We start from the raw sequence: 27,166 nt of genomic DNA, 5'->3' as shown, positions 1-27,166 counted from the left end.
CTCCCATTGTGGAGGAGGCATGAGCAGGGCCCACCCTGGGAAGCAGCAGGCTGTCAGGGATGGGAACCCAGTAGGTCCTTCCCTGTCACCTGCCAGGCCATGGCTGGAAGTGTGGGAAGGTATGTCTTGGGGGTGGCTCCCACGTGGACCAGTGTTAATTTTGAGCCCTGAACTGTCATCTCCTCTCCAGTGGGGCTGCAGGGAAAGAGTGACCCCCATCTGGGCCTGACCTGGATGCTGGCTCCAAATGAAGTGCAGCCTCCCCTGTAGTTTAGGGCAGGCCCCTCGCTTCACCTCTTGTCCCACCTCCGGGCACTGTGTTTGCAGAACTCCATGCAGATGGTGGGGGAACAGCTGGAGAAGGTGCTCGTCTACGCCGTCTACATAGAGAAGGTGCAGGTCCGTCGAGGCACTGGTCAGGGCCAGCGCTGGTACCAGGTGGGAGTAGGGATCACTGGGGTATGAAACAGGAGGGGGGGGGTGCTCCCCAGGGCCTATATCCCATCTGGCATTCCCCACTTTCTCTCCCAGGGCTTTCTCCCCTGATGTGCCCAATATCCCACTTCCCAAGGAACCTGGGGCCCCACAACCCCCCACCACACTGCCATTCCATGGACCAGGGGGAGGTCACCTCAAAAGTTTAAGAACCTCAGAAAGGAGGCTTTAGCAGGGTTTTCCCTTCAGGGTGGGCTGCAGGGTGGGCCCACGTCAGATCTGTGTGCATTTGGCTGCTGTATTTCTGTTTCCACTCCTTGGCCCCATGTCCCCGGGCAGCAGTCTTCATGACTGTCCTCCCACACCTGCCCCAAGCCACACAGCTCCTCTCCTTAGGAGGGTTCTTGCCATCTCCCATGACCATCCCCTTGCCCTTCTCAGGTCAGGAACTGAGGCCTGACTTGGCTGCTCATATTCCAGAAGCGAGGAGGCTTAGAGCAGCGATTCAGCCTCCAGTGCTTCTGGACCTGGAACATTCCTTTCCTTTTCCCCTGTCAGCACTGGTGCCCTATGCAGCATCCATGGGTCCCAAGCACTGATACCTTCCCCCCACCCCAGTAGAGGCTGTGTGGAAAGGGCTGGGTGGGCAGAGGACACGCAGACAGCCCTTTCACCAGCGAGGGACAGAGAACCTGCCTAAGACTGGAGCAGTTCTGTTACCACTGGCTGTCTGTGTGGGTGGCAGTGTCCCTGCAGCCCACATGACTGTATCTTTGCATTTTCCTTCATTTTCTTGACCTGGTTCAGGGTGGCAAATGGCATCATGTTGTGACTTTGGCCCCATGAGTATTGGAGGAAGTCCTTTACTGACTAGGTGGGTCTGCTTGTCCCTGAGGCATATTTTCAAATCCTCAGCCCTGCAGTGGGGTTTCTCCCCCCAGGGACACTCCAGGCCTCTGTCCTTTGCCAGGTCTGGAGTCTCATCTTTCAATTACCTCCTCACCTCCATATCAATAAGGAGGCCAAGGACCTTTCTCTGCTGGAGGCACGCACGTGCCCCTGGGCCTCAAGGCGCTGAGGACTTGGATACGGCAGGCCTGCCCAGAGCCAGCCCATCCTCGGGTCCCCAGCTCTGCCCCTCAGCACATGTGACTCTTCTTCCCACCCTAGAGGATGAACGTCTGGGCCTGCTTGAGGGAGGAGCACCGCATGGTCATGGTCAAGGCAGGCCTGTGGGAGAACCTGGCCGAGCACCTGGTGCCCGCCTTCTGGGAGGGTGACCTTGTCTATGTCAAGACCTTCCTGGGGACATACCGGGTGTTCACCACCACCAAGCAGGTCCTGCACCTGTTGTTCAGAAGGTGAGTGCCTGCCCCGTCCCTGCTGACTTGACCTCTCTGGCACCAATTTGCTTGTGTCTCAGAAATGTTATTGCACCCACTGGCCTCAGTTTCCTCCTTGGAAAGGAGGGTGGTAAGAGGATGAATCAACAAGTTTGATTGTGAGGACTAAGAGTGAGGATCCATGGAATGTGCTTCCCCGAGCCTGGCTCCCTGGGCAGGGCGGTGGGAGGGGCAGGGTTGTTCCTTAACAGGATTTTCCTCCTCCCAGTGAAAAGGCTGTCAGGCTCACCCCCTTACTGACCCCAGTTTTCTCATTTCTAAGGAGGTATAAGGTCCCTGTCATGGTCTCTGACCTTGGTGGGTCAGAGCAGGGACCAGTGTAGCCTGTCAGAGGGGTCCAGGCCCACCCTATGCCTGAGACGGTGCCGCTTAGGGCGTTTCTTCATCAAGTGTATACATCAAGTGTCTACTAGGTACAGGCACTTCCTTAGGCAGCTTCATGCAGTGAACAAAGCCAGCCAAAGTCCCTGCCCTTCTGGGTTCCATTGGAGTTGGGGCTGCAGGCTGTAACAGGTGTCAGCTTAAGCAGGGGGTACTCTCAGAGAGTCAGCCGTGACATGCCCACGTCTCCCCTAGATATGGGCGGAGCCTCCGTGGCAGAGACAGGCAAGGAGGAGGCCTGGAAATGAGGAAGTGAGTGTACTTGGGGGAGGGGGAGGGGCTCCCTCACCAGAGACCAGTGTGGGGGTTTGGGGGACAGGTGGCAGGGAAGGCCTGGGCAGAACACAGGGCCCCACCCATCTTATGAGCTCCCTGGAGAGCTGAGTCCAGAGGGCTTCCCCCTCCACTTGGAGAGGTGTCAAGGGAAGCTGTGGGTGGGGTCCTGGGGCACTGGCTGCAGAGGACCCTTGCCCAGCACAGCCCAATCACACCCCAGGAGCCCAAACACCACCTTGTGCAGACCCACAACAGGAGGTGGTGAGCAGCCAGCTCCAAAGCTGCCCTGACCTCACTCCTGTCTGCCTGCATGGATGGCAGGGTGGCTGCACCACTGTTGTTTGGGAGGGCAGTGTCAGTGGGTAGAAGAGACACACACGATGTACAGCAGAGGATGCAGCAGCTGCATGAGACAGAAGTTACTGGGTAGGAGTCATGAGGGCCTGGGGGAGAAGGACAGACCCTGTCCCCTTATCATTCACATACTGATGAAGCTCCTACTATGTGGCAGTGCCCAGCTATGGAGAGACCAGTCAAAACACTTCCTGTCCTTATGGACTTGATGTTCCAATGGGAGGGTTCCTGGGACAGCATGGAAGGAAAGGCCCGTGTCTGACTCTGCTGCCCCCTCCTGCCCTCAGCACCGTCTCCTCCCTGCTGGGTACCTGGATGGACCAGTATGCTGAGGATTTCACACAGCCACCAGACTTGCCCTGCCTCAAGCTACTGGTGGGCTATGCCCAGGTGTATCTTCCCGGCTCTGCCCTGGAGTGCCGAGCCATAACTCTACTGTCATGGAGGAACGATCTGGAGCCCACTGAGGCAGAGCCAAAGGTGAGGGCGCCTCAGGATGGGAGCACATGAGCTTGTGGGGTGGGGACCAGGACAGGAACTACCAGGGCTTGCCCCAAGGCCAGGAACAAAGAGAAGCCCCAGAGAAGTCATCTGAAGTCTGGAAACAGTTTTGGGGGTTGGCTCTTCCCCTAGAGATAGTGGGAACTTAAAGACACTTGGGGCCATTCATGGTGTGGAACCTGCCTCTTCTCCAGCTCCTTTGTCAGCCCCAGAGCTGCAAATGCCTCCAGTGCAACCCCCACGGCCGGTTCCAGCACCTGTGGCAGTCACAGGGGCACTTCCAGAGCCTGAAGAAGCTCCATCTCCACCTCTGCTGCCAGCTCCCAAGTTTATGCCTGTGCTTGGACAAGAAATGGAACCTGAAATATTACCTGATGTTGCACCAGCTCCTGAGCTGAAGGTGGCTCCAGCACCACCACAACTGCCATCCACAGGGTGACAGCCCACGCTGGCCCTGGAGCTACAACATCCTACTTCATCAGCTTGATCCTGCTCAGGAGCTGGAGACAAATACATTGCAATCAGTAGCACCAGTTCCAGAGCCAGAGTCAAGTCTAGCTCCACCTACATTGTCAACTGTACACATATTGGCAATGCCCATTCTGGAGGTAGAGCCTGATCCTTCACTCTCAGAAGAACTGGCTATAGAGCTCAAAGAAGCTTTAATGCCACCTCCACTACCACCTATGGAGGTAGCACCAATGCCCACTCTGGAGGTAGAGCTGGCTCTATCCCCAGATGTAGCACTTGTGACCAGGCTGGAGGAAGCCACATCACCATATCTATCATCAGTTCCTGAGCTGGAGGCAGTTCCACTACTACCTCCAGTGGCACCTCTATACAATTTGTGCCAGTGCCCTTTCTGGATCTCCAGCCTCTGATCTCACCTTCAGCAGCAATGGCACTCGAGGGGGAGAGAAGTTTGGCACCACCACCAGAGCCAATGCCAGAGCTCAACCCAGCACCAGGGCAGCCTACACCACCAGAGCCTTTCTGGCCTTTACTGAGACCTCCAAGGATGGGCTGAGTGAGGAGAAGGCTAATCTCTTGGCTTTCCCTCCAGAGCTGGTAGCAGAGTAGTTGACATGGATGGATGCTGTGAGCAGCTAGGCTGGCAGGATGGGGCTGGGTGGCTCTTCCTCCCAGGATCTGCTGCCCACCTTACCATCCCCTGAATCAGAATCTTAAGATCTGGGCCCAAACCCTGGCTCCACTCCAGTATTCCAACCTGGGCAAGTTTTTACTCCCCCAGCCCAGACTTCACCCCTGGAGAGTAGATATAGGACACTAACCTTACCTGCCACATGCACTGACTGGGAGGATGATGTGAGAGCAAAGAAATAGAAAGCCTGAGGTGGCTTGGCCTTAGGGGCTGAATGGAGCTCACTGAGGTGCAGCCCACTCTGGGCTGGGCATCTCCACCACATCAACACTAATAAGACCTTGATGTGCACTGGATCCTTAGGCACGCACCTAAAGCCTCTGGTCCCCACAGTGACTGTGCACCTGGCCACATGCAGGCCCAAGAGGCATTATTAGGAGGGGCAAAGGTGATATCTGGACCTGTGGGGGCATGACACAGTTCAGGGGCTGGGGGTGTGAGATGGACTTGAAAACGGAGCTCACTCTTCTCTGCAGGCCTTGAGGTTGGGGTCTCTGGAGTGCTATGTCCCCTCAGGGAACAGAGAGCCCACCCTGTCCTCAGCCTGCTGAGCTCCAGCTGAGACCACTGGACCCCTGCCTAGGTCCTGAGGGCCTCTGGGGTCTGAGATGGGCAGGATAGGGACCACTGTCAGTCCCTCCTCCTCAGGATCTGTTCAAGAAGGTGGTGCCCTATCACTCTCTGGGCTTCATCTGGTCCCAGCACAATAAGAAGTTTAAGGAGCACATGGCACCTGCCATCCATGCCACCGTCATCCACTTCAACCATGTGATCAACTGCACCATCTCCACCTGCCTTGCAACCAGAGCATGAAGGACCCAGACAGAGTCAGAGTGGTGGAGCACTGGATCGCGGTGGGGCTATCTCTGGAGTCCTAAAACCCTCCTTGTTCTTATTGGCTCTCAGGACCACAGGCCCTCCCTGGCCTGTAGCACAGCCCTACACTCTCCTCCCTTCCCAACCAGGCTACTTCTTCAGGATGGGTATGGGTGTCACTCTGTGTCCAAGACGAGCCTCGGGGTCTCCCTCAGTGTCTGTCTCATCCTAGAGGGGAATATCAGCTGTGGGGGCTGAAGCTGGAACAGGGGCCACTCAGACCACCTTTCATGGTATATCTTTCTCCCTCCCCAGGAGTGCCGAATCCTCAAGAACAACTCATTCTATGCCGTCATCTCTGGTCTCCAAAGTCACTCAATTCTCCATCTGATGAAAATGTGGGAGGAAGTTTCCAGGTTGGTAGGCCTCTTTCTAGGGGACACCATGTTGGGCCAGGGACCCTGCAGGGACTGGGCATCACCATTTAGGGAGCGTGGGAGGCAGTGGGTCCTGGACAGGACCAGGCAGGCTGTGGCTCAGCTGTTCTGCCTCAGCAGTGATTCCCTCCCCTGTCCCTTACAGAGTTGACCCTAATGGGAGCATGTTAAATGTATGCTTCTCAGCAACTCACTCTGTCCAATTGAAATTTACACATGTGAAAACCAGCTGCTCATGAAATGTGGGTGGAGATCATCACTGTGCCCACATGAGAGCTCAGCCCCCAAGTCTATGCTGTCCTGCAGTGCTCAGAGCTACCCAGTTTCAGCACAACCCTCCAAGGCAGTCCAGGTCCCAGGTGGCTAAAATAAAGTGGATTATTCCTTATACCCTCCCAACCACTCCCACCTTTCTCCTTCTTTCTTGCCCTCCTCCAGGGACAGGTTCCACCTCTTTTTGACTCTGTCTGAGATTTACTCAAAAGAGAACAACTACTCACATGGCAGTGAGATGTTCATCAAGGTAATTAGGAAGCCCAGGGTCAGGGGTCTGGAGGTGGGGTTGTTAGTTTTTCACTAAAAGTTTCTTTGAAAACATCCAGCCTGGCCTCTTCTGGAATAAGAAGAGGGATATGTTTGGTTCATGGGCAGGTGGAGGGGGCAGTTGTAGGGCAGTAGGCTGCGGTTCTTAGATGCCGTGGAGGTGGCTGAGATGTTACAGGAGATGATGAATTGGCAGGATGAAAAGTCTTTATGAACTGGGAGGGTTTCATAACTGTGCCTTGTTATCAATGGCATGTGTGCTAGAGAGCTATGAGAAATATTTGGGAAACAGGAAACCACGATGGGTCCTTCTTGACCATAACTAGATGCTTCTACATAAAAGAAGAAGCAAAACTTCAATGCGCAGTACTCCTGGCAGTCCCCACCATACCTGTACAGTCAGACCTGGCACCTCAGAGTAAAGTTCCTGAGTGGATGCAGTGACTCATTTGCAGGCAGAATATCCTGAGTGGACCCCTGGGAGGGACCTCTTTAGTATGGCTTTGTGCAGACTTTGGGGTCTCCACTCCAGCGGGCTGTGGTAGGCAGAACCAACTCAATTAGTCCTCCAGAGAAGCCCCATCCCCCAGTTCCATGCCTGGGGTGACACAAGGCCCCACATACTCCAAGGCTGGGAGAACCATACTCTGGTTGTGGGTGGTGGGGTGACATCAGCTTAGACCTCTATCTGGGAGGGAGCAGCCTGTCCTCCAATGCCCTTAGCGAATAGGTACAAGACAACACCCCCTTGGACCTCCACGTCCTCATGATCAATGGAGGTATGACCACCCAGTGATGCCACCCTCAAAGCAAGGTAGCAAGGTTCAAGAGAGAAAATGAACATAACTGAGCACTCCTGTGGCTCTGAGTTGGAAAGCATGAAGCCCAGAGCATCTGTGCTGTTAGCATGCAAATGTGAGTCCTCTGGAATCCTGATGAGGGTGGTCAGATCTTTGTCCTCACATCACAGATTAACAACAGGTTCAAGAGACCAGTGCCCTTGCACAAGGTCATGCAGGGGACATTGGGCATGTGGTGGCAGCTGATTTCGACCTGCCCACTATGCCCAGGTGTTCAAGACCCAAGGCACATGGTGAGAGGTGGAGGGCCTCTCTGACCTTGTGTTCAACTCTGGCAGAAGTCCATCTCTAAGTTCTCCACCCTGGAGACAAACCCCCAAATATCCAGAAGCAGCAGCAGCAGCAAGAGAGGGTGAGTGTGTCTGAGGCAGGGAGGGCCAGGTGGGGACCTCTAAATCACGATGGGGGCCCTCCTCAATCCCATCCCTCCAGTCCACTGAGTTTGGAAATCCTTCCTTCAATATCCCTTCTCCTGACCTTAGGGCAGTGAGCCATGGGAATCCTGGGGTCTCCTTGCAGCCAGTCAGAGCAAGAGCCGTGAAGAGCTAAGGGTGTCTGGGATGGGGGACGGTTACGCTCAGTGACTGAAGAAAAACCAGTCCTGGAGGTGACTGCAAGGGAATTTGGGGTCCTTGGAGGCTGTGAGGGGAACTTAAGGTGTTACAGCCAAGTGTCCTAGACTGTCCCAGAGGAAGGCTGGGTTGTCCCAGGAGTCTGAGACTGAGGAGTTTTCAGAGTGGGGTCTTGGGGGCACCTGAGAGCTTGTGCTCATAGTCTCCCCACCCAGTGCCACAGGGTGACATCCAGGGTGTGGTCCCATGCCTGAGAACTTTCCTCACTCAATTTTTGGTGTTGGACTATGCCATGCCAGAGTATCTGGATGTGAGTGAACCTGGGGGCCAGGGCAGGGTGGGAAAGGGACCCTGAGGCTTGGGCAAACAGGCCCTTCCCTGAGCCTTGATCTCTCAGCAGTGGGCACAGCGTGGCTCCTTAGAGACTCACAACTGCCCTGAGTACTGAGGTGCCATGACCTTCTTACTGAAGAGTAGTGGAGGCTGGTCCAAGAGGCCATTTCTCCATTGTAGTCAAAGGCTAGGACTGGAAGTTCTCTGTCTTCAGTCCTGGTTCCCAATCCTGGTACCCAGAAGCCTGCCTGGGTTCATCCCTGGTCTGGACTGCCCTGTTCATGTTGAACTCTGTAGTAGTGCGGTGTGATGGGGCTGAGGGTCTAAGGGCTTGGTAATGGATGTGGCCCCTTTATAATGAATGCAACCTCTCTGCCTTCCAGGGGAGGAAGGTCAATTTTGAGAAAAACAGGAAGGTAAGCAGCTGTGGCCATCATTGCAAGGGTGGGGCTGGGGTGGGTTGGGGATGAAAGACAGAGACCCTCCCAGGCAGGACACCCCCGGGCTGCACACAGCTTCCTCTTAAATTGAGGGCAAGAGTGGGTTAGGTTATACATGGGATGCAGGACAACTTCTTAGAGGATGAGCTGTGTGAAGTTAGCCTGGGGGCAGGTAGAGACTGGGAGGGAGTGAAGGGGTGGGGGGAACCCACAGGAGCAAAACCAGCCCCTGGACCCTGTCCCAACCAGAAAACCCACCTAGGCTTCTGCAGCACCTCTTCCTTCCTTCTGGCCCCAGGAATACCGGATGGTCACTGAGCTCCAGCAGTTCCAGATGGGCTGCTACTATGATGCCCTTGTGCCGGATAAACAATTTGGGGCCTGGATTGGGGCCATGAAGCAGCTCAGTGAGAAGGACAGGTGAGGCCAGGACAGAATCAGGCCACAGTTGGGGTGGGATTGCCCTAGTGCTCCTGGGTCAGCATAGGACCTGTGGCCTGAAGACATGTAGGGCACCCAAATGCCAACTTCTGTGCAAACACTGGGAAGGATACATGAGGTGTGACACTGGGAATCTCACAGCTGCCACTCTGTCCTGTAGCTACCACCTGTTTCAGGAGCTAGAGCCCCTCTTCCAGTTGGCCTGTAAGAGATTCAAGGCCAAAAACATATGAGAAGACATGAAGCATTGGAGCAAAAAGTGAGTTCCCTGTCCAGGTCAGGCAAGTGTGGGCTGGCTTTCAACTCAGGGAACCTTCAGGCTAAGCATGGATTTGGTGAGCCTGGCAGTTTAGCCCTGGGATCTCAGCTCCACTCCTGACCATCCCTGTGACTGGGGCAACTTGCCCCATCTCTGGGCCTGTTTATTCTGTGAAATGTGGTGATGCTGCATGATCTCTAAGGCAGTTGGAGCCCGCTAACTACTACTGATGAACTCAGCACTTAGCAGGGTGCAGTGGTAGCTGTGTAGGGATTTGTTTGCATCCCTGGGGAAGCCCCCGATGTAAGGTGACCCATCCAGCCAATCACCAGACCCCTGCATCCAGTGGTAGCAGCACCACCCACTCCAGTGACCAGCTCAAGTTTGGTCATGACTTCTGCAGTGGTGATCCAGTTGACTCATGTCCTATACATGTGGCCGGCACCTCAAGCTGTAAGGTAAAAATCCTCCTGGAGCATGTCCCAGAGTCCCAAGAAGGCCTGGAAATTAAAGTGAATGCCCACCTCTTCTCCCTGTTAGCCTTTCCCTCTCCCTCCCTTTCCTGTGCCTGCTTGGCCCTCTCCCTGTCCACAAAGGGGTTGAGGACTGTTGACTGCTACAGAACTTCAAGAACCACTTGGAGCTTCTAGAGCAGCTGGGGGTTCGCCAAAGCTCAGACCTTCTACTTATTTTGGCATCTCCCATCATAGAACTCCTCCATTGTCATATCTGCATCCAGAGAAATGTCCTTTTCCTCCTCCTCCATCAGTCCCATGGACATGAAGGCCAACCACAAGCATGATGGTTCACAGCTATTCTTTAAATGGCATGGAGGCTCCTATTGCATTGTCCATGTCACCCTGTTTGAGGACAATGACAACACATGTAAGAACATCCTGGTGAGCTGAGCATATGGCTGTCCCCTGGTGCCCCTCAGGGCTTCAGGAAGCAGACACATAAGGAAGAACATATTCCCTCCCTACTGTCCTGGAGCAGACTTCTTAGTGGGTGGGGAAGGACAGATAGCCACCTCCACAGGTAGGAAGAGTGCGGGTTCAATGGCAGTTAGGGCTCAGGATGGTGGACATAGGGGCTAAGACTGGCAATCTGAGTAAGGGCGGCCTGGAAAGAGCTCATTCAGGTGGTTCTGGAGAGAAGGAGTGAGAGGACAGCCTGCCAGGCCCATGGAGGACATGTGCTTGTCTGACTGAAGGAGCAGCCAAGAAGCCAGGGCTGAAGGAGCAGGGACAAATTAAGAGGTGAAGCCAGAGAGGTGTGGGGAGCTGGCTAACATCAGGCCCTGTGATCGGGATGGAGCTTGGCTTTCTCATGGGGAGAGATGAAGCCACTGAAGTGTCAGAGTAGAACAGTGTTAGCAGGTGACCTTTGGCCCCAAGGTGGAGTTTGGGTGAGTGCCTGGAGAGACGGGTCTCTAAGGGCCACTGCTGCAACCCACAGGGGAGAACGGGGTCTGCCCCAGGATGCTGGCCATGAAGTGTGAGCAGGGGTAGATCCTGGATGGGATGTTTATATGGAGCCACTCCATGTCCCCTACACAGAGGGTGGCTGAGCTGCCATTTTACACACCCACCCCAGCTGCACTTCTCTTGTGGCCAGGAGCAGGGGTGGTTTCACTGAACTGCCACTTGTTCAACACCTAGAGCTGAGCCTTGCCTCTAACTTGGCCATCATGGTCAGGGCAACTGTGATCTAGCCCTTGTTGACCACAGCCACATCCTGGAGCTCAGGGCAGTTCTGGTGGGCTATAGGTTGTCGTCCAGTGCCTCCTCCTCTCTGACATGCAAATTCGAACTAGATGTTGTATGCTCTATCCTGAGGGTTCACTCCTATCTGGAGGTATCCTGGAGGGGCAGGGGCAGGGCAGGGGAATTTCCTCTCCCATGATTGGGAAGCAGGAGGTGACAGAGAGGACCAGATTTCACTCCTCAGTCCCCCCATTCTATTGCATGGCCACCCTTTGTCCCCAGCGACCTGGGAGCCCATTGCAGTTGCTCAGGCCAAAACCAAGGGCACAGGGTTCAGCCTCCAGGGCAGGGTGTGGACTCATACTGGAAAACAACCTCAAGACAGAGTTATAGGTTCATGTAGAAAATGGGGTAAGGAATGATTGGAAAAGACCCCCTCATTCCACAGAGGTCTCCCCATGGATGCAAGAGAAGACTGTGAAGCCCCTGTAGACTCAGCCCTGATGAGTGATGGCCCATAGTGTCTCTGGCAGCTGCACCATGGGGGAGCAAGCTCCAGGATGCAGGCCCTGAGACCCTGTCCCTTGATCCACTGCAGGTGACTACAAAAGATGGGGCTCCAGCTGTGATCTGTAAGGCCCTGGAAGAACACAACCTGCCTAAAGACAAGCCAGAAGACTACAAACTGGAGCAAATAATAGCAGTAAGTCAGGAGGAGAGTTGGAGAGGGTGGTGTTGGAGGGGGTAGGCATGAGCCATGTCCACAGTATGAAGATCAAAGGCCCTCTGGTCCCAGTGTACCTGATAGCAGGGTGAGAAGGCACCCTGTTCACAAACCAAGCGCCCAGGACAGCCCTCAGCACCCATGGCATCTTCTCCCTACCTGATCCACCTCCCTTGTGTACCCTTTCCTGGATGTGACCCAGGCATTGGGGAAACAAGTTCAAAGTTAACACCATTGAGGTACCTAGAGAAAGGGCTTTCGACCTGGGTCCATGAGCAAGATGGCCATGCAGAGGGGCTCAACTTGAAGGGTGACCTCTGGACAGGTTAGGGTGATCGCACCTCCAAAAGCACCATGACTGGTGAACACAGACACCAAATATGCTCCTGGTCATGTCTTTATGATAGTGAAAACTAGACAAAATCTCCTTGATCCCCTTTGGAGGCTCTAGGGAGCCACCTCAGTATTCTAGAAAGTGGGAAAATGAAAGAATCCAGAAGAACAGCACAGATTCAGAACTAGGCTTTTTGGCTCTGAGCACTTAGATCAGTTACTCAAACTCTTGGGCCTGTTTCTCATCTCCAAAAGGGGAGAGAAAATTAAGCATCACATGTGCCCAGAGTATGCCTGTGCACAATAAGGGTACCTGTATTCTTCTCAGTGAGCTGATCACCTTCTCCCAGCCATTAGCCTAGACAAATTAAAATGATTCCCACAGGGAAGCAGATGTGGGTCAATCAGTTGGGCTCCCGTCTACCATATGGGGGGCCCTGGATTCACATCCCAGGGCCTCCTTATGAAGGCAGGCTGGCATGTGCCCTGTGGACAATGGACGACCCATGCCCACAGAGAGCTGACAGCCCCACACCTGCCAAGAGCTAATGGCCCATGCACCCGTGGTGAGCTGGCACAGCAAGATGACACAACAAAGGAAAACATGCAGACACAGAAGAATGCACAGTGAATGGACACAGACAGCGGACAGCAAGCTAGTGGCAAGGGGAGGGGGTAAATAAATAAAATAAAATCTTAAAAAAAAAAAAAGACTCCCACCATTCCTAGAGATGGGTTCTAAATCCCTTCCCATCTTTCAAATGAGAAACTGGAGCTGTGAGGTGTGAAATAGGGTGGAAGGACCTGTCCTAGAGAACAGGAAGGCTGAAGACTGGAGAGATTAAGAAAGGAGATGAGTAGCCACATCACTGATGCTGGAGCAGGAACTTCAGCCCAGTTTCTTTCTTGCTGGTTCTAGGCCAAGAAGACAGGAGGAAAATAGGGTCAAACTATAAATACCTTTAGGAATCTGCTCAGGAGGCCTGACCCAGGTGGTCTTTGCTGGGCCTCAGTAGTCTTGAACTGTGTAGTGCTGGATTTGGTGTATGTGCACTGGGTTCTAGAAAGTCAATTTCAGCCCTAAGATCCTGAGTAGTGAAGCTGGCAGGGCATGGTGGTGAGAGTACACGACCTCATGGAAGCTCCATTCTGAGAGTGGCAGTTATGCGTCAGAGTCACTCTTTAAACAAGGGTTCTTCATTGCTAGCTGTGCCTCTGCAGAGTCTGTCCTTCAGGCAAAGGTCATTCCCAGGGCTCCCTGTTGGTCCTGGAATTGGATTGGGGAATTCAGGTCCCTGGCTGTGGCCTGGTCTCATAGGTGCACAAAAGATTGGGTGTCATGGGGTAACACACCTCTGCCCCACCCACCCAGTGCTGCAGACCCCACACACTACAAATATTTACTACACTATGGATCCCTCGGCCCATCATCATTTTCTTCTCAAGAAGCAGAATGTGCCTAGGGATGACAAGGACAAGAATCAAGCTATCTCAGTTCCTCTGGGAGCATGTAGAAGGGACCCAAGTTCTGAAAGGGGAAGCATTAACTGGTCCTGGTGCCTGCCAGCCCAGGGTCCCCCTTCCTAGATCTGCCTGGCCAAGTAGTCTTGCTCACCCCAACCTCAGGCCAGGCCAGGCAGGCACCTCCCTCTCTACCAGGCAGCCTGGGACACCCCCAGACTCCACTTAAACCACTAAACCTACCCACCTGCCTGTCAGGACTTTGCATTTAGGCTGTCCTGGGTTCCTGTGACCAGTCACTCATTTAGGGACCACTGAGGGTCTCACCTCAAGCACTTAGATGCCATCATGACATTCTAGGGGTCCCAGTGCAGCCTTCCTCAATGCTAGGCTATTTCAGGAGTCAGGAAATCATTGCTTACTTCAACCCCTGTACCCTCACTCCTCAGAAGTGGACAGAGAGCCCCTCTTCACTGAGCCCACTCTGCACCAGTGAGTGAGGAGGGCTCAGCGGGTCCCACTTATCGCAAATCTCATGCCTCTAAAGAGCCACATGCCATTGCCTCAGGGCTTTACGAGACTATCAGAAACATGGTTCATTGGAGGGAAGATTTGGGTGACTTTGGAACATAACTGAATTTATGAATGAATACCAAAAAAATAATATAAATACATTGGGGAGGGGAAATATTTATCTCCTGTAAATAGTAAATGTTAGATGTGAATATTTTATTATTAAAGTCTTGGTTCTACTACAGGCTGGGAATTGAAGGGTTTTTTTTTTGTAAAGATTTATTTATTTCTCTCCCCTTCCCCCCACCCACTCCAGTTTTCTGTTCTGTGTCTATTCACTGCGTGTTCTTCTTTGTCTGCTTCTGTTGTTGTCAGTGGCATGGGAATCTGCATTTCTTTTTGTTGCATCATCTTGTTGTGTCAGCTCTCCATGTGTGTGGTGCCATTCCTGGGCAGGCTGAACTTTCTTTCATGCTGGGTGGTTCTCCTTACAGGGTGCACTCCTTGTGTGGGGGGCTTCCCTACACGGGGACATCCCTGCATGGCATGGCACTCCTTGTGCGCATCAGCACTGCACATGGGCCAGCTCCACACGGGTCAAGGAGGCCCTGGGTTTGAACCGCAGACTTCCCATGTGGTAGATGGATGCCTTAACCACTGGGCCAAGTCTGCTTCCCTTGGAATTGAGGTCTGATTCTTACATTTACTGCATTAATTGAAATGTGGAGCAGGCTCTCACATTGCTCATTCAAATAAGAAATCATGCACAGTATCATCAATTTATTTTAGAAGGGAGAAGGGAAAATCACCAGCCACCCTTCCCTGATTTACTGAAGTAAACACAGAAATCCCCTTTCACAGAGCACATGCGCATTTCAGGATCAGTACACCAGGAAGGAGCTGGGACCACCCCTGAGGACTATCAGTATTTAGATGTTGAAGGTACTTCCATTCACTAGGACCATTCCCTGACCCCAGATAGGACAGTGGCTGCCTTTCTTCCTCTTTGGAGGAAGAAGGAATATTTTCTGCTTCTTGGCCAAGGTTTTGTTTGAGCATCAAATAAGAACATGTAGTTTTCAAGAGCAAACAAGATTCACATTAGCGCTAAGTCGGGAAAAATCTAGAACAAAGTTACAATGTGGAAAGGGAAAGGACAGGGGAAGATTATTAGCACATGGTCCAAGGGCAGCCAGAACTTGCATCCTCAGCCCCCCTCTAGGGCTCCATGGGACTGGGATTTTGAAATAGAGTTTTGAAATAGAGCTCCAGCTGTGCCTCATTTCATAAACACTTCTGCTCCCTATGAGCTAGTGCTTCCCACTGCCCTGCCATTCCTTGTGCAGATTCTTAACCCAGAAAAGCCCTGACAGGCCTTGCCCTCTGTGTTGAGTCCCTGATGGCCTCTCCACCCTGCCTGGGGCCCATGGCATCACTCGTGATCTCTGAATGCCAAGACAAGAATACCTACTGCATGTCAGTGAGAGATGCCCACACTTTTTTCTGTGGGTCAAGGTGAAGAGTTGCCCATGGGATTTGAGGCCCACCACCTTGGGGATCTCCAGTTCACACTCTCAGTTGTGTTGCTACTGATTGTCCTCAAGAGAAGTTTGGCTCTGAGGCTTTAGAGCTTGCAGCGCTCTAGGGTGATGGCATCCATGGTCCAGAATTTGTGCTTTGCTTATGTCATTGGGATGTGGACAGTTCCTATAGGGAGTGAGTGAAAGAAAGGGCCTGATGGGGGACTGATTGCCACAGTCTTGTACAGACATACCTCACTGCAAATTGTTATTGAATGGCTTCCTGGACAGGTGGAGCCAGGCCCTGTCCTGAGCTACCTGTGTGCCCTCCCCTGACTTCACCATCTTCATGAACTAAAGGTTTAACCCCTGGCACAGCCCAGAGCCCCAGGGCCCTGCATCAGCCTCCTGCCTGCCCCAGCTATGGGCTGTGGGGCCACTTCAGCCCGGTGTATCATGAAGTAAAACATTTTCATTAGGAAATGTGTGTCTGAACTAATCCATTTTCTCTGTAAATACCATAGAGTTTCTAGCTCTGTTTATTGGATGGCTCTGTAAGTAAAGAAAATCTGGTAACAACCTCCCTCCCTTGTGTTCAGATTGTGGTCCCTAAATGCTATTTTCCATGAAAAGAGAAGAGGGCACCTGGGAGGTGTGTGTGAGTCCAGGTCTTGGACAGGAAATGCATGAGAGGAACCTGACAATCACTGCATCCTAGAGAGTAAGGAATGTACCAAAGCCCACAGGTGGTGTCAAAACATCCTTGGAGCCACCCACAGGGCCTCCTCATCCAAGCTGGTACAAGTTTGGTATCATAATAGCCAAAAGTTCAATCCTTTCAAGTGCCCATCAAATGATGAATGTTTACAGAAAATATGGTCTACCCAAACAATGGGATATTCTCAGCCATAAGATATAATGAAGTAGAGATACATGCTAGAATGGGAGGGGTCTGAAGAACATTATGATAAGTGAAAGGAGCTGGACACTAGTGGCCACTTACAGGATCCCATTGGTATGAAGTTTCCATACTGGGCAAATCCACACAGAGAAGATAGATTAGTGGTTGCTAGGGGCTGGGTTGAGGGCCATAGGTGGGAAGTAAGTGCTGTTGGGTCCAGGATTTCATTTGGAGTTGATGAAAATTTTCTGGCATTAGATAGTGGTTGTGGTTTTACAACCTTATGAATATACAAAAAATCACTGACGATGGAAATTTAAAAGGCTGAAGTTATGGCATGTAACTTATATCTCGGTAAAACAAAGGTAAAGTCCATACTGGAAGTCCGTAATATAGTTTGCCCTGAGTAGGGCCTGGACAGCTTGTGAAATAGACAAACACCTGCTCATTTACTGATGGTCTTAGGAAAGCCTCAGGGCCTTTCAGAGTCTGGTGAGTGGCTGCAACCCTGGCTCTCATCTTTCCCCTTGACTGAATATATCCACACACCCCCACCCTGGCTGGCCTCCTGGGAATGGCATCTCCCCTCATGTATTTTGTGTGGAGCTCAGAGAGTGACTTCTCCTTATCCTGAGCTTCTGTGCAAGCTGTTTGATTCTGTGAGTCTGCCACAGGGAAGGAAAAGTCTTTGTGGGAACTTGCAAAACAGCAGGTGGGGACAATTGTCAGGTACTACTGTACTTGTTGGTAAACTACCATGGCCTTGAGTCCCCCAAGCACCAGCCTAGACTCCCTGCCCCTTTTTTGGGAGCCCAGGGCCCTCTGTGATCTGGCACCTAAATGGTTCATGCTTCATGGCAGGGGCCTCAGGACCCCGACCAGGACTTGTTTTCTTTCTCTTGACCAAGCTGCCTGTCTAGCTCCTCAGGTGCCTCTGCCCACTCTCACCCTTGTCCTGACTACCTCAAAACTGATCTTGTAGCTGTCGGACTATAGAGAAAATCCATCCACAACCCAGAAAAAATAAGGAAAGAAGGTACTCTCAGGCCCTAACATTTCTAAATCTCACACTGGCACCTGATCTTCCCCTCCCTGCTCCCCCTCACTCAGGCCTTTAGGCTCTCCTGGGGCTGAGAGGCCCCTGACCAGGCAGTTCCTTCCCTGCCTCTTCCTCTCCTCCAGCCTCCAGAACCCCAGGAGGCCACATCACTGCTGAGGAAATCCCTCCACACTGGGGTACGCATGACAGCAGCCTCAGTCAACCTCTCATCCCAGGTGTGACCCCCCATCCAGTTTTCCTGGGATTTCTGCTCACCCACCCCCAGCCTCACAGAGCAGGCTGGCCTATGCTCTCTGGAGTTTGTTCTTTCTCTCCCCTGCCAGGATGGCAATGAGCAAAGTCATCCTTGCCTGTTGCACGTTGTATGGGGCAAGTTTTATTTTGACAACCACCTGTGTTGTCTAGGGCTTGTGTCTACTCTGATTAAAAATGCTGATTACCTCCCAAATACAAGAAAGTTTACACACACATTCACATAGGACAAGTGGGAATGGATGAGAAAGGAGTCAGCTGCTTGGAAAGTGGCACAGCTGCGAGGACCCCTTTGCTTTTCCTTCTTTGCTCCAGCCTGCTCTATGATACCAACAGCCACCTTGGACCATAAAATAGCCTTTTAGATGGATAGCACCTACTAAGATGCTGATGCAGAGATCTGATGATCACTGAAGGTCCATGATGGTAAGTTCAGGGTCAGGACATACTTCCTACCCTCCAGAGTTCTTTTACCTGAGCAGGAGAGAAATTTATTACTTGTTCATGCCCTCATTTTGATATTTAGCTATATGTAGTCAAATGTAATCCTTACCAAAATACCAGGTTTGTCATTGAACCACTCTGTGGCCTTGGGGCACATGGAGCCCTCCTCTGGGGCAAGCCCCATGGGCACAGTGACAGAATCATGGGAAAGGGTGAGTTGTGAGGTCTCTAAAGATCTGGTGCTTCAGCCTGGTCACCATCCATGTCCTCCAAGATATTCCTCCACCCTTGGTCCATGAGGTCCACTGAAGCTGACGGCACTTCCTGGCTCCTGCAGTGAACAAGGGAACCAGACTTAGCCAATCCAGGCCTTGGCCCTGGCCACAGTATTTGGTTCCAGGTTAGCCTGTGATCCAACTCCACCCAATGGAGTGCATTCCTGGGGCTTTTCTTTGAAAAGCTGAGAAAGTAAAATTTTCTCTTCTCTATGCTTGAAGCCAGGAGGGTATAATCTTAGAGATTCTAGAAGTCACCATGTGGAGGAAGCCACCTAAGAGTGAGGCTGACACAGAGAATAGCAGAGCTGAGAAGAGTTTGGAAGAACGAGATTAAGTTCTTGTCAACATCACTTAAGCCCTTGACCCAGCTGTTCCTGAAACAGAACTAGCTTTAGATTTTTCCCTTTTTGAGCCCATACATGTCCTTTTTTGCTTTGAGCCTTTTGAGTTGAGTTTCTGCCATGAGCAAATAAAAGCTCCCAACATCACAAAGCCCTGCAGTCATCACAGCACTGAGGTGAGTGAGGGTAGCTGCAACTTACCATGAAGGCCACTTCCTAGGGACCTCATTGAATGAGTTTGGTCTGGTGAACTTCCAGAAATGGTGTTGCCCCCTGTGAGGAAGGGGAGAAGTGTAGGCTTTAACTCAGGGTATCTTGGGAAGGTTTTGTTCTCTGAAAAGGGGATAGAGCCACAAATTTAGCAGGAATGTTATTTGGTTAAGAGATGCCCTTCTGGTGTTGGCCATTCCCAGGCTTCTGCCATTTCTTGGAGAGAATGAGAGGCAGGGTCAGCAGGCTTTGTTTAATGGAGTCTTCTTTTTCCTATTTCTGATTCAGTGACTTCCCATTAGGGTCCAGGCTATTGTTCCAATAGATAAGCACCCAAGATCTCAGCAGGTTTAACTTTTATGAAGAGCAGTTTCTTTGCTCACTTCTTATTTTTTCAACATTAATGAAATAGGAAACTTTAATGCTTCTTTTGGCAATGTCTTATCCAGGTGCAATGGTCTCTTCACAAGTCATCTATCTTGATACATAGATCTGAGTGGGTGACTTTTGCATGTTATAAGATAAACTCTTGTATATTAAGGATCTCAGGTGGAGGCCAAAAGATCTGATTAGATGCCTGATTGGCTACAAACTCACCATATGCCTCAGGTATGTTAAATCTCTTCCTCCAGGTCACTAATATGTAAATGGAGAAAATAATATACCTCCATCTGAAGGTTGTTGTGAGGATTAAATAAAATCGTGTGTATAAAGGCCCTGCACAGTGTCTGCCCAGGGCAAGCCTTCAATAAGTAAGGGCTTTATCATTAAAAGGAAAACAATTCCCCTTTGTTTTTCTTTAATCACTAAGAATGCTGAACAAAATGGCCTTTTGTCCATAAAGAATACAAATATAGATAGATAGATAGATAGATAGATAGATAGATAGATAGATAGATAGATAGATAGATAAACTTTTGTATTTAGGAGAATTTTCTCACCAGTATATTTAGTCCTTAATTTCCACATTTGGACATGAAAAGAATAGAAGTTTTTTATTCTTGAGACATCTTAGTAAGTGTTACTTTTTTTTTCAAAGCACCTGCATGACAAATAATCTCCAGAATCTGGACCTTGAGAAATTCACACACCTTCTGGTTCTCCTTCCTTCAAGACACATAGTGGAATTGCACTTTACCACCCACTTCATGGTGGGAGCAGCCAAGGGACTTGATTTGGACAATGAGATCTGGGTGGAAGTGCCATCTTTTTGTTGTATTATTAGCATGTTAACAGGATGTCAAATGTTCACTAAAAGAAATATATAAAAATCTTCACTGAAGCATTATATGAAAAAGCCCCAAACAGAAGCCTACCCAAATGCCAATTAATACAATGTGGACCACTGTTGATGTGGTGTGACTCAACTGCCTACACATAGAGGTCCAAAGTTTGAAGCAGGGCCTCTGGCCTGTGTGGTGAGCTGGCCAATGCACAGTGTGGCTGCATGCAAGGAGTGCCATGTCACACAGGGGTGTCCCTTGCATAGCAGAGCCCCACGCTCAAGGACTGTGCCCAGCAAGAAGAGCAGCCCCACAAAAAAAAGTGCAACTGGCTCAGGAGTGGCACCACACACATGGAAAGCTGACGCAGCAAAATGATGCAACAAAAAGAGACACAGATTCCCAATGCCATGGAGAATGCAAGTGGATACAGAAGCATGCATAGTGAATGGACACAAGAGAGCTGACAACAGCAGGGGCAGGGAGAAATAAGTAAATATAAATCTTTTTAAAAAATAGTGGATAATGAATCTCACAAACATAGTGTTAAGCAATTAAGTAACAAGAGAGCACATAAGGGATTGTACTTCCCCTCCCACTTCAAGGTGGGTGTAGCCTAATGACTTGCTTTGGCCAATGAGATCTGAGTGGAAGGGCAATCATGGCGGACGGTTAAGACAGCGTGTATGGCTCCACATTGTCTTCCCTGCCTCCACGTCCATCTGTAATGTTTCCGATAGCAGCTGCTCCATGAGCCTGGCTCACAGAGTGAGGAGCATGTGAAGTGGAGCCCACAGCACAGCCACGATGGAAAGGGAGCAAGATGAGAAATACAACTTAATAGCCTTTAAGGCATGGATATTTCAGTATAACCTAACCTGTCCTGACTGTTAATTACACTCTCTGGAAAGATAACCAAAAGTCCAGAAAAACTGAAGGCACATTGTGGCAAATGAGCACTGTGGCATGAAGTTAACCCCAATAAGTTCTGGCTCATTAGGGTGATGTGGGGACTAGAAACAGGTCAGTCATGCCCCAACATGCCCTCCAATCTGGAGTCTTTGCCCCAAGCCAGAAATCTGCGTGGCTCAGTGGTTGAGAGGGAGCCTCCGCAACTAAACTGCCTGGGTGTCAATTCTGCCTCTGTCTCCCTCTAGCAGGGTGACCATGGACAACCCAGCTTACCTCTCTGGGTTCCAGGTTCCTAGCCCAGAATGTGGGAAGCAAGAATAATATCCAGCTCTTGGGGCTGTTGTGAGGATTGAACCTGCCCTTGCACACACAGTGCTTAGCATTCAGTACTCAAAGACTGCAGCTCCCAGGCCAGGTGGACCCTCAGGGACTTGTAAACATGTGCTGGGAGCAGCCCAGCAGGAGGGCAAGGCACAGCAAGGAGGACTAGTAGAACATGATGGCCTAGAACCTCCCCAAGGACTGCAGGGAAGCAGAGCACAGGGCGTGGGCTCCAGGCGGGGTAGGGCCACCTGGTGAAGCTGCAGATGCAAATTGCCTGTCCAGCTTGCTCCTGCGAGGGTCACTCTCCAGGAATTTGGGGTCAGTAGTCAACCCCCCTGCTCCACACCCACAAGGTCAGAAAGAACAGTGGGCTTGGCATCCAACAGCTTGGACTGAAGTCTTGGCACTCCTATTTAGAAACAACTTTCATGACTTCTTAGAATACTTAGGAATCCATTTCAAAATACATCCAAGAAGAGAGAGAGAAAAAGGAAGGATGGGAGGAAGGAAGAAGAATATAGAAATCACCCAAAGTCCGCTTATGTTGGGGGCAACACAGCTGATGGAAAAGTCACAGGTCCCCAAGATGAGGTGCACAGATTTTCCATGAGCATAGCCTCAATTTGAATGAAATTTTTTTACAAAGCTATAAGACAAATAATAGTGTGGCTTACCACAGGAAATCTGGGTTTGATGTTGTGTTGTTAAGGTGAACTGTAGGGGACTATGTCTTTCCTCCAATTTCTCCCCAGTGTAGTCTTTTAAAAAATTAAAAAAAAAGATATTTCTTAATTACCTTTTTAAAAAATTAATAGATCACACAAACCATTACATTAAAAATTCATAAGAGGTTCCCATATAACCCACTCCCCACCCCCCACCCCCATCATTTCTTTAATTGTATTTTTTGAAGATATATAGATCACAAAAAAAAATGTTACATTAAAAAATATAAGAGGTTCCCATATGCCCTACACCCCCCACACCCCACTCCTCACACATCAACAACCCCTTTCATCATTGTGGTACATTCACTGCATTTGGTGAATACATTTTGGAGCACTGCTGCACCATGTTGGATAGTAGTTTACATTGTAGTTTGCACTCACTCCCAGTACATTCAGTGGGCTATGGCAGGATACATAATGTCCAGCATCTGTCACTGCATTATCATTTAGGACAACTCCAACTCCTAAAAATACCCTGACATCACATCTCTTCTTCCCTTTCCCTGCTTGCAGCAACTACTGTGGCCACTTTCTCCACATCAACACTACAATTTCTTCCATTACTAGTCACAATAGTGCTATAGTAGAATATCAGTAAGTCCACTCTAATCCATATTTTATTCCTCCATTCTGTGGACCATGGGATGGTGATGTCCACTCCACCTCTGTATCAAAAGGGGGCTTAGATCCCACATGGATGATGGATGCAATTCTACTTGCAGTTGTAGGCATTCTTGGTTCCCTGGTGTGGTGGTTGACCATCTTCACCTCCCTGTTAGCTGACCTGGGTAAATCCAATGAACCAGAGAGCAAGAATTGCAACTCTGCTGAGGCCCAGGACCCAGCTGGCACATGGGCAGTCCAGAGATTCAAGTCTCCTGCATATACACCAGCCCTAGTGCCAACTGCAGATGCAGTAAAAGAAAAGGCATGTGTGGAAAGGTCACATCTGAATCAAGCTCCATCACACTCAGGAATACAAATTCCAATGTAGGGCTCATTGACATGGCACTGAATTCTAGAGCTATCTGTCATGACCATAAAACCTGTGGGTCTCTGTAGGCCTCAGGAGAACTAGTACCTGAGGTTGTATCTACTTTGGCTGTCTCTGGGGACCTGCTGAGACCTGGGTAAGCATGACCCCTCTGATGACCTTCCAAATCTTTTTTGAAGACTTTTAGCCATATACACTCATTTGTCTTTGCCATTTCCCTCTTTTATTCAATGTCAAAAAGCAATTTTTAATACATGATCCTACATGTAGGCTGAGATATTCTGCTGGTCTGAGTTGACCCTTTTATTCAAGGTATTTTTCTAGTTGCATCACCGATTAGTCCTTGGTAGTAATCCCTCAGCACCAGGGAGGCTCATCCCCAGGAGTCATGTCCCAAGCTGGGGGAGACACATGTAGTCAAATATAATCCTTATCAAAATACCATGTTTGTCATTTGGGAAGGTGCAGGTCTCCCTGTGTGCCCACAACCCACCTAGTAACACGTCAAGTGAAGTGTGAAGCTCCTCATTCATCTTCCTGGGATAAATAACTAAAGAAGTAAACCTTGATCTCCCTACTCTGAGAAGGACAGTGCATGACAAAGCTGCAGAGGATTCGTCAAGTCAGAGTCTCCTGTTCATAGACAGAGAAATTCAGGCAACATGAAAACAATGCACTTTGGAGACACATAGACCTGGCCTTGATTCTCAACTTTGGGCTTAATATACTTGGTCCTCAGTTTCCTCACTTGTAAAATACACTTCACCATGCAGGGCTGTTGACAAGATCAAATGATTGAACCTCTGCTGTGGCTGAGCACTTTGATCAACAAAAGAAGCTAAACAATGTTAAGCCATTTTGAATGTCTTCAACTCCCTCCCCCCACCCGCCCCCCCCCCCCTTTTTTTTAACAGATTGGAAAACTGATGCCTAGAGAAAGGCAGAGCTTTTCCAAGGTTATATAACAAGTTGGCCATGACGGTAGCACTTGAAGACTCCAAATACAGCTTAGTCTGGGCACACCTGCCCATGGGGACACTCAACAATATGAAGGATGGTCACAGAACAGAAACAGGCCTTGGGGTAACTGGGTTTCCTCCTAGCACAGCCCTCTATCTGACCCTGTGACAATAGCAGAGAACCCACCAGCTGAGTGATATCTCCCCTCCCCACCCCTGGCCCTCTTGAGAAGGCTGGTTCCCAGGCCTCAGCATACATCCCATCCAGATCACAGGGCTTGCTTGTATCAAAGCAGGTGCACACATCAGTCACAAGCCCACTTTCAGGACACAATCTCAGAATCTGCAAATGGTAGAGCTGGAAAGACCATAAGAGATCTCATCTTCCTGACTCACTGAGGTTCATGTGCATACCTAGGAGTCCAAAGGGGAAGAAATGTGTCCAGAGCCACACAGCAAGGCACTGGCAGACCCAGGTCTCCTGACTCTGCCTTTGCATGCTGATCTCTATAAAACCTGCTCTGAATAAAGAGCCACAACACCTCACCCCTCTCTCCTCACACATCCCTGGTGATATTCACATGTGGGCCACACTATCAGGGCACATGCTGTGAGCCAGTCCCACCACACTTTTCCCTCCAGCTCATAAAACCTCTAACAGTTGAGGAGATGAACATACCACACACTTAAACCTGGATTCTCTCACTTGTAAATTTTCTACATGGATGAAAACTATGATAAAGTCAAGATAAGTATTTGTACAGGGAAGGGACAAGATGAGGACATAGGAATACTATTGGGTGGGGCTTTTCAGACTTGAGAAGATCTAGGGTTGGGAAGATGGGTCATCTGAATTGGAGGGAGGGCTGGGGAACAGTTGAACATGGGAAATTGTTGGGTATGTGGTTGAAACTGTAATGTTGAGAAAACTCTTTAGAAAATATAATAAGGAAGGATTACCTGTTTAAGGTGCTCAAGAGAGGCATCTGGCACAGGGGCAGGCTTCTAGGGAGTATGTGAGTGCTCATCTTGTCATAGTGTGTTATATCATTGGGTGGAGACCCATACAATGAGTGGTAAGGTGTACCCACATCCTGGGGAGGCCTGATGTTCTGAAATAGAAGGAATTGTGTCTCTCTCTAGAGTTGGTGGCTCCCAATGGAGAAGGACAGTCTAGTATGTCAAGCCCTCAGAATAGTTGCAAATATCTGTGGACCTGGTCCTTCAAGCAGTAAAGCTTGGTTGTCACTGTGGGCCCTGAAGGGAGGGAGACAGAGGAATAGAATAGATGGAAGCAGGGTAACTGGGGGGCAATGGAGGTGTTCCACAAAATTGTGCAATTATGGATATAGGAAATGTTAAATTTCACCAAAAATATATAAAAGTCTATAGGCTAAAGTGTAAACCATAATGTAAACCAAAATAGAACTATGTTTGATAGCTATGTTTCAATATCTGTACATCAGCTACAGCAAATACAACATGAACATGTAAAAAGATCATTGCTGGGGAAAGGGAAAAAGGGTTTGAAGTTGGATATATGGCAGTCCCATATATTGTATATGTGACTTTACTGTGACCTAAAACTTTTTTGAAGACAAAAATTAGGGGAAAAAAAGATGTAGACACTGAGGAAGGAATGAAAGAAATTGCCCTGCCACTGTACATATAGGGCAAAACCTATTACAGCGATAAAGGCAAAACATCAAAAACAATGTTTTATGGTATTTTTTCATTTTTTAATACCCCAGTTTATTTTAACTTTATTTTAGTTTTTCTAAATTAGTATATATTCTATTTCTAATCTTTCAAACTATCATTACAATTTCATTTTCCTATTAATTGAATTTGGCAATATAATTCATTTTGAAGAACTTTTGGAACACAGAGGGGTTCAAATATGGCAGGGAGGAATGCTGTTGTGGGATGTTATTGATGGGGGATACATGGTTGGGAGGGAGTTCTCCAGGGCATTTATATAGGGTATATAAAAATGCTTGGATATATATTGGGTATTTTCATAGTAGTTACAGTTACAAATGACAAATGAGGGAGTGCTGAGTTCTTAGCCAGGGAAGCTCTGCCACATTCCTCAATGAAACAGCAACAATCCCCCAAGTGCAAGGGTAAAGACAAATGAAGAAGGATTGTCCAATGATAAGCCCTTGATCCTGATGACTATGCTTATGAGCCTGTGTGCCTAAAATTTGAACTAGGCCTAGAGCTGCAGGGTGCCTAAGAGTTATCTCCTGAGAGCCTCCATGTTTCTCAAATGTGGCCACTCTCTAAGCCAAACTCAACATGTAAACACATTACCTTCCCCCCAGCATGGGACATGATTCCTGGAGATGAGCCTCCCTGGCACTGAGGGATTACTACCAATCACTAACTGGTGATGCAACCAGGAAAAGACCTTGAATAAAAGGGGGAAAAGCTAAAGACAAATGACTTTACATGGTTAAGAGTCTTCAAAAAAGAGTCAGGAGGTCATCAGAGGGGTGACACTTAGGCACACCTCAGCAGGATACCAGATACATCCCAAGTAGATCTAACCCCAGGTACTGGTGCTCCTGAGGGTTATGGAGAGACACAGATTCTATGGTCATGGCAGTTGGCTCTGGAGCTCAGTGCTTTGTCAGTGGGCCCCACTGTGGAATTTGTGTTCCTGAGTGTGATGAAGTTTGATTCAGATGTGACCTTTCTACACATGCCTCTTCTGTCACTTTTACTGAACATGTGGTTGGTACTGGGGTTGGTGTATACCCAGGAGATTTGAATCTCTGGACTGGCCATGTGCCAACTGGGCCCTGAGCCTCAGCAGAGTTGCAACCCCTGCTCTCTGGTTCATTGGACTTACCCAGGTCATCTAACATGGAGGTAAAGATGGTCAAGCACACAACAACAGGGAACTGGGAGCTCCAAACAGGGAAATTGCATCCATCAACCAAGTGGGATCTAAGGTCCCCTGTAGCAGTTTGATATGGTTACAAATTCCAAAAATATATATTGTATTATGTTTGCAATCTGATCTATACCTGGGCATGGTTGAGTTATGATTAGGTCATTGAGT

The 27,166-nt window shown here is 49.7% G+C and overlaps 1 protein-coding gene across 4 annotated transcripts; it reads left to right on the top strand.

Annotated features, from left to right (window-relative positions):
* The first annotated feature begins 1,541 nt into the window (after window positions 1–1,541).
* On the top strand, window positions 1,542–20,265 carry LOC131275913 (ral guanine nucleotide dissociation stimulator-like). 4 transcript variants are annotated; one of them, XR_009183386.2, is made up of 10 exons: window positions 1,542–1,796; window positions 2,415–2,471; window positions 3,137–3,329; window positions 5,644–5,744; window positions 6,204–6,288; window positions 8,457–8,489; window positions 8,812–8,933; window positions 11,518–11,622; window positions 17,999–18,109; window positions 19,996–20,265. XR_009183386.2 is itself a non-coding variant. In XM_058287634.2 (8 exons), the coding sequence occupies exons 1-8, from the start codon at window positions 1,609–1,611 to the stop codon at window positions 9,185–9,187; spliced, it is 852 nt and encodes a 283-aa protein (XP_058143617.2). In that variant the 5' UTR covers window positions 1,542–1,608; the 3' UTR covers window positions 9,188–9,207. The 4 variants fall into 4 exon arrangements, 2 of the variants coding, with proteins under 2 accessions (XP_058143617.2, XP_058143619.2); XR_009183387.2 differs by lacking the exons at window positions 17,999–18,109; window positions 19,996–20,265 and adding an exon at window positions 12,493–12,913; XM_058287634.2 differs by lacking the exons at window positions 11,518–11,622; window positions 17,999–18,109; window positions 19,996–20,265 and adding an exon at window positions 9,115–9,207.
* The last annotated feature ends 6,901 nt before the right edge of the window (window positions 20,266–27,166 follow it).

Source organism: Dasypus novemcinctus, chromosome 25 (genome assembly GCF_030445035.2).
Source record: "Dasypus novemcinctus isolate mDasNov1 chromosome 25, mDasNov1.1.hap2, whole genome shotgun sequence".
Taxonomy (NCBI): Eukaryota; Metazoa; Chordata; class Mammalia; order Cingulata; family Dasypodidae; genus Dasypus; species Dasypus novemcinctus.
This window is presented reverse-complemented; position numbering and strand designations above follow the sequence as displayed.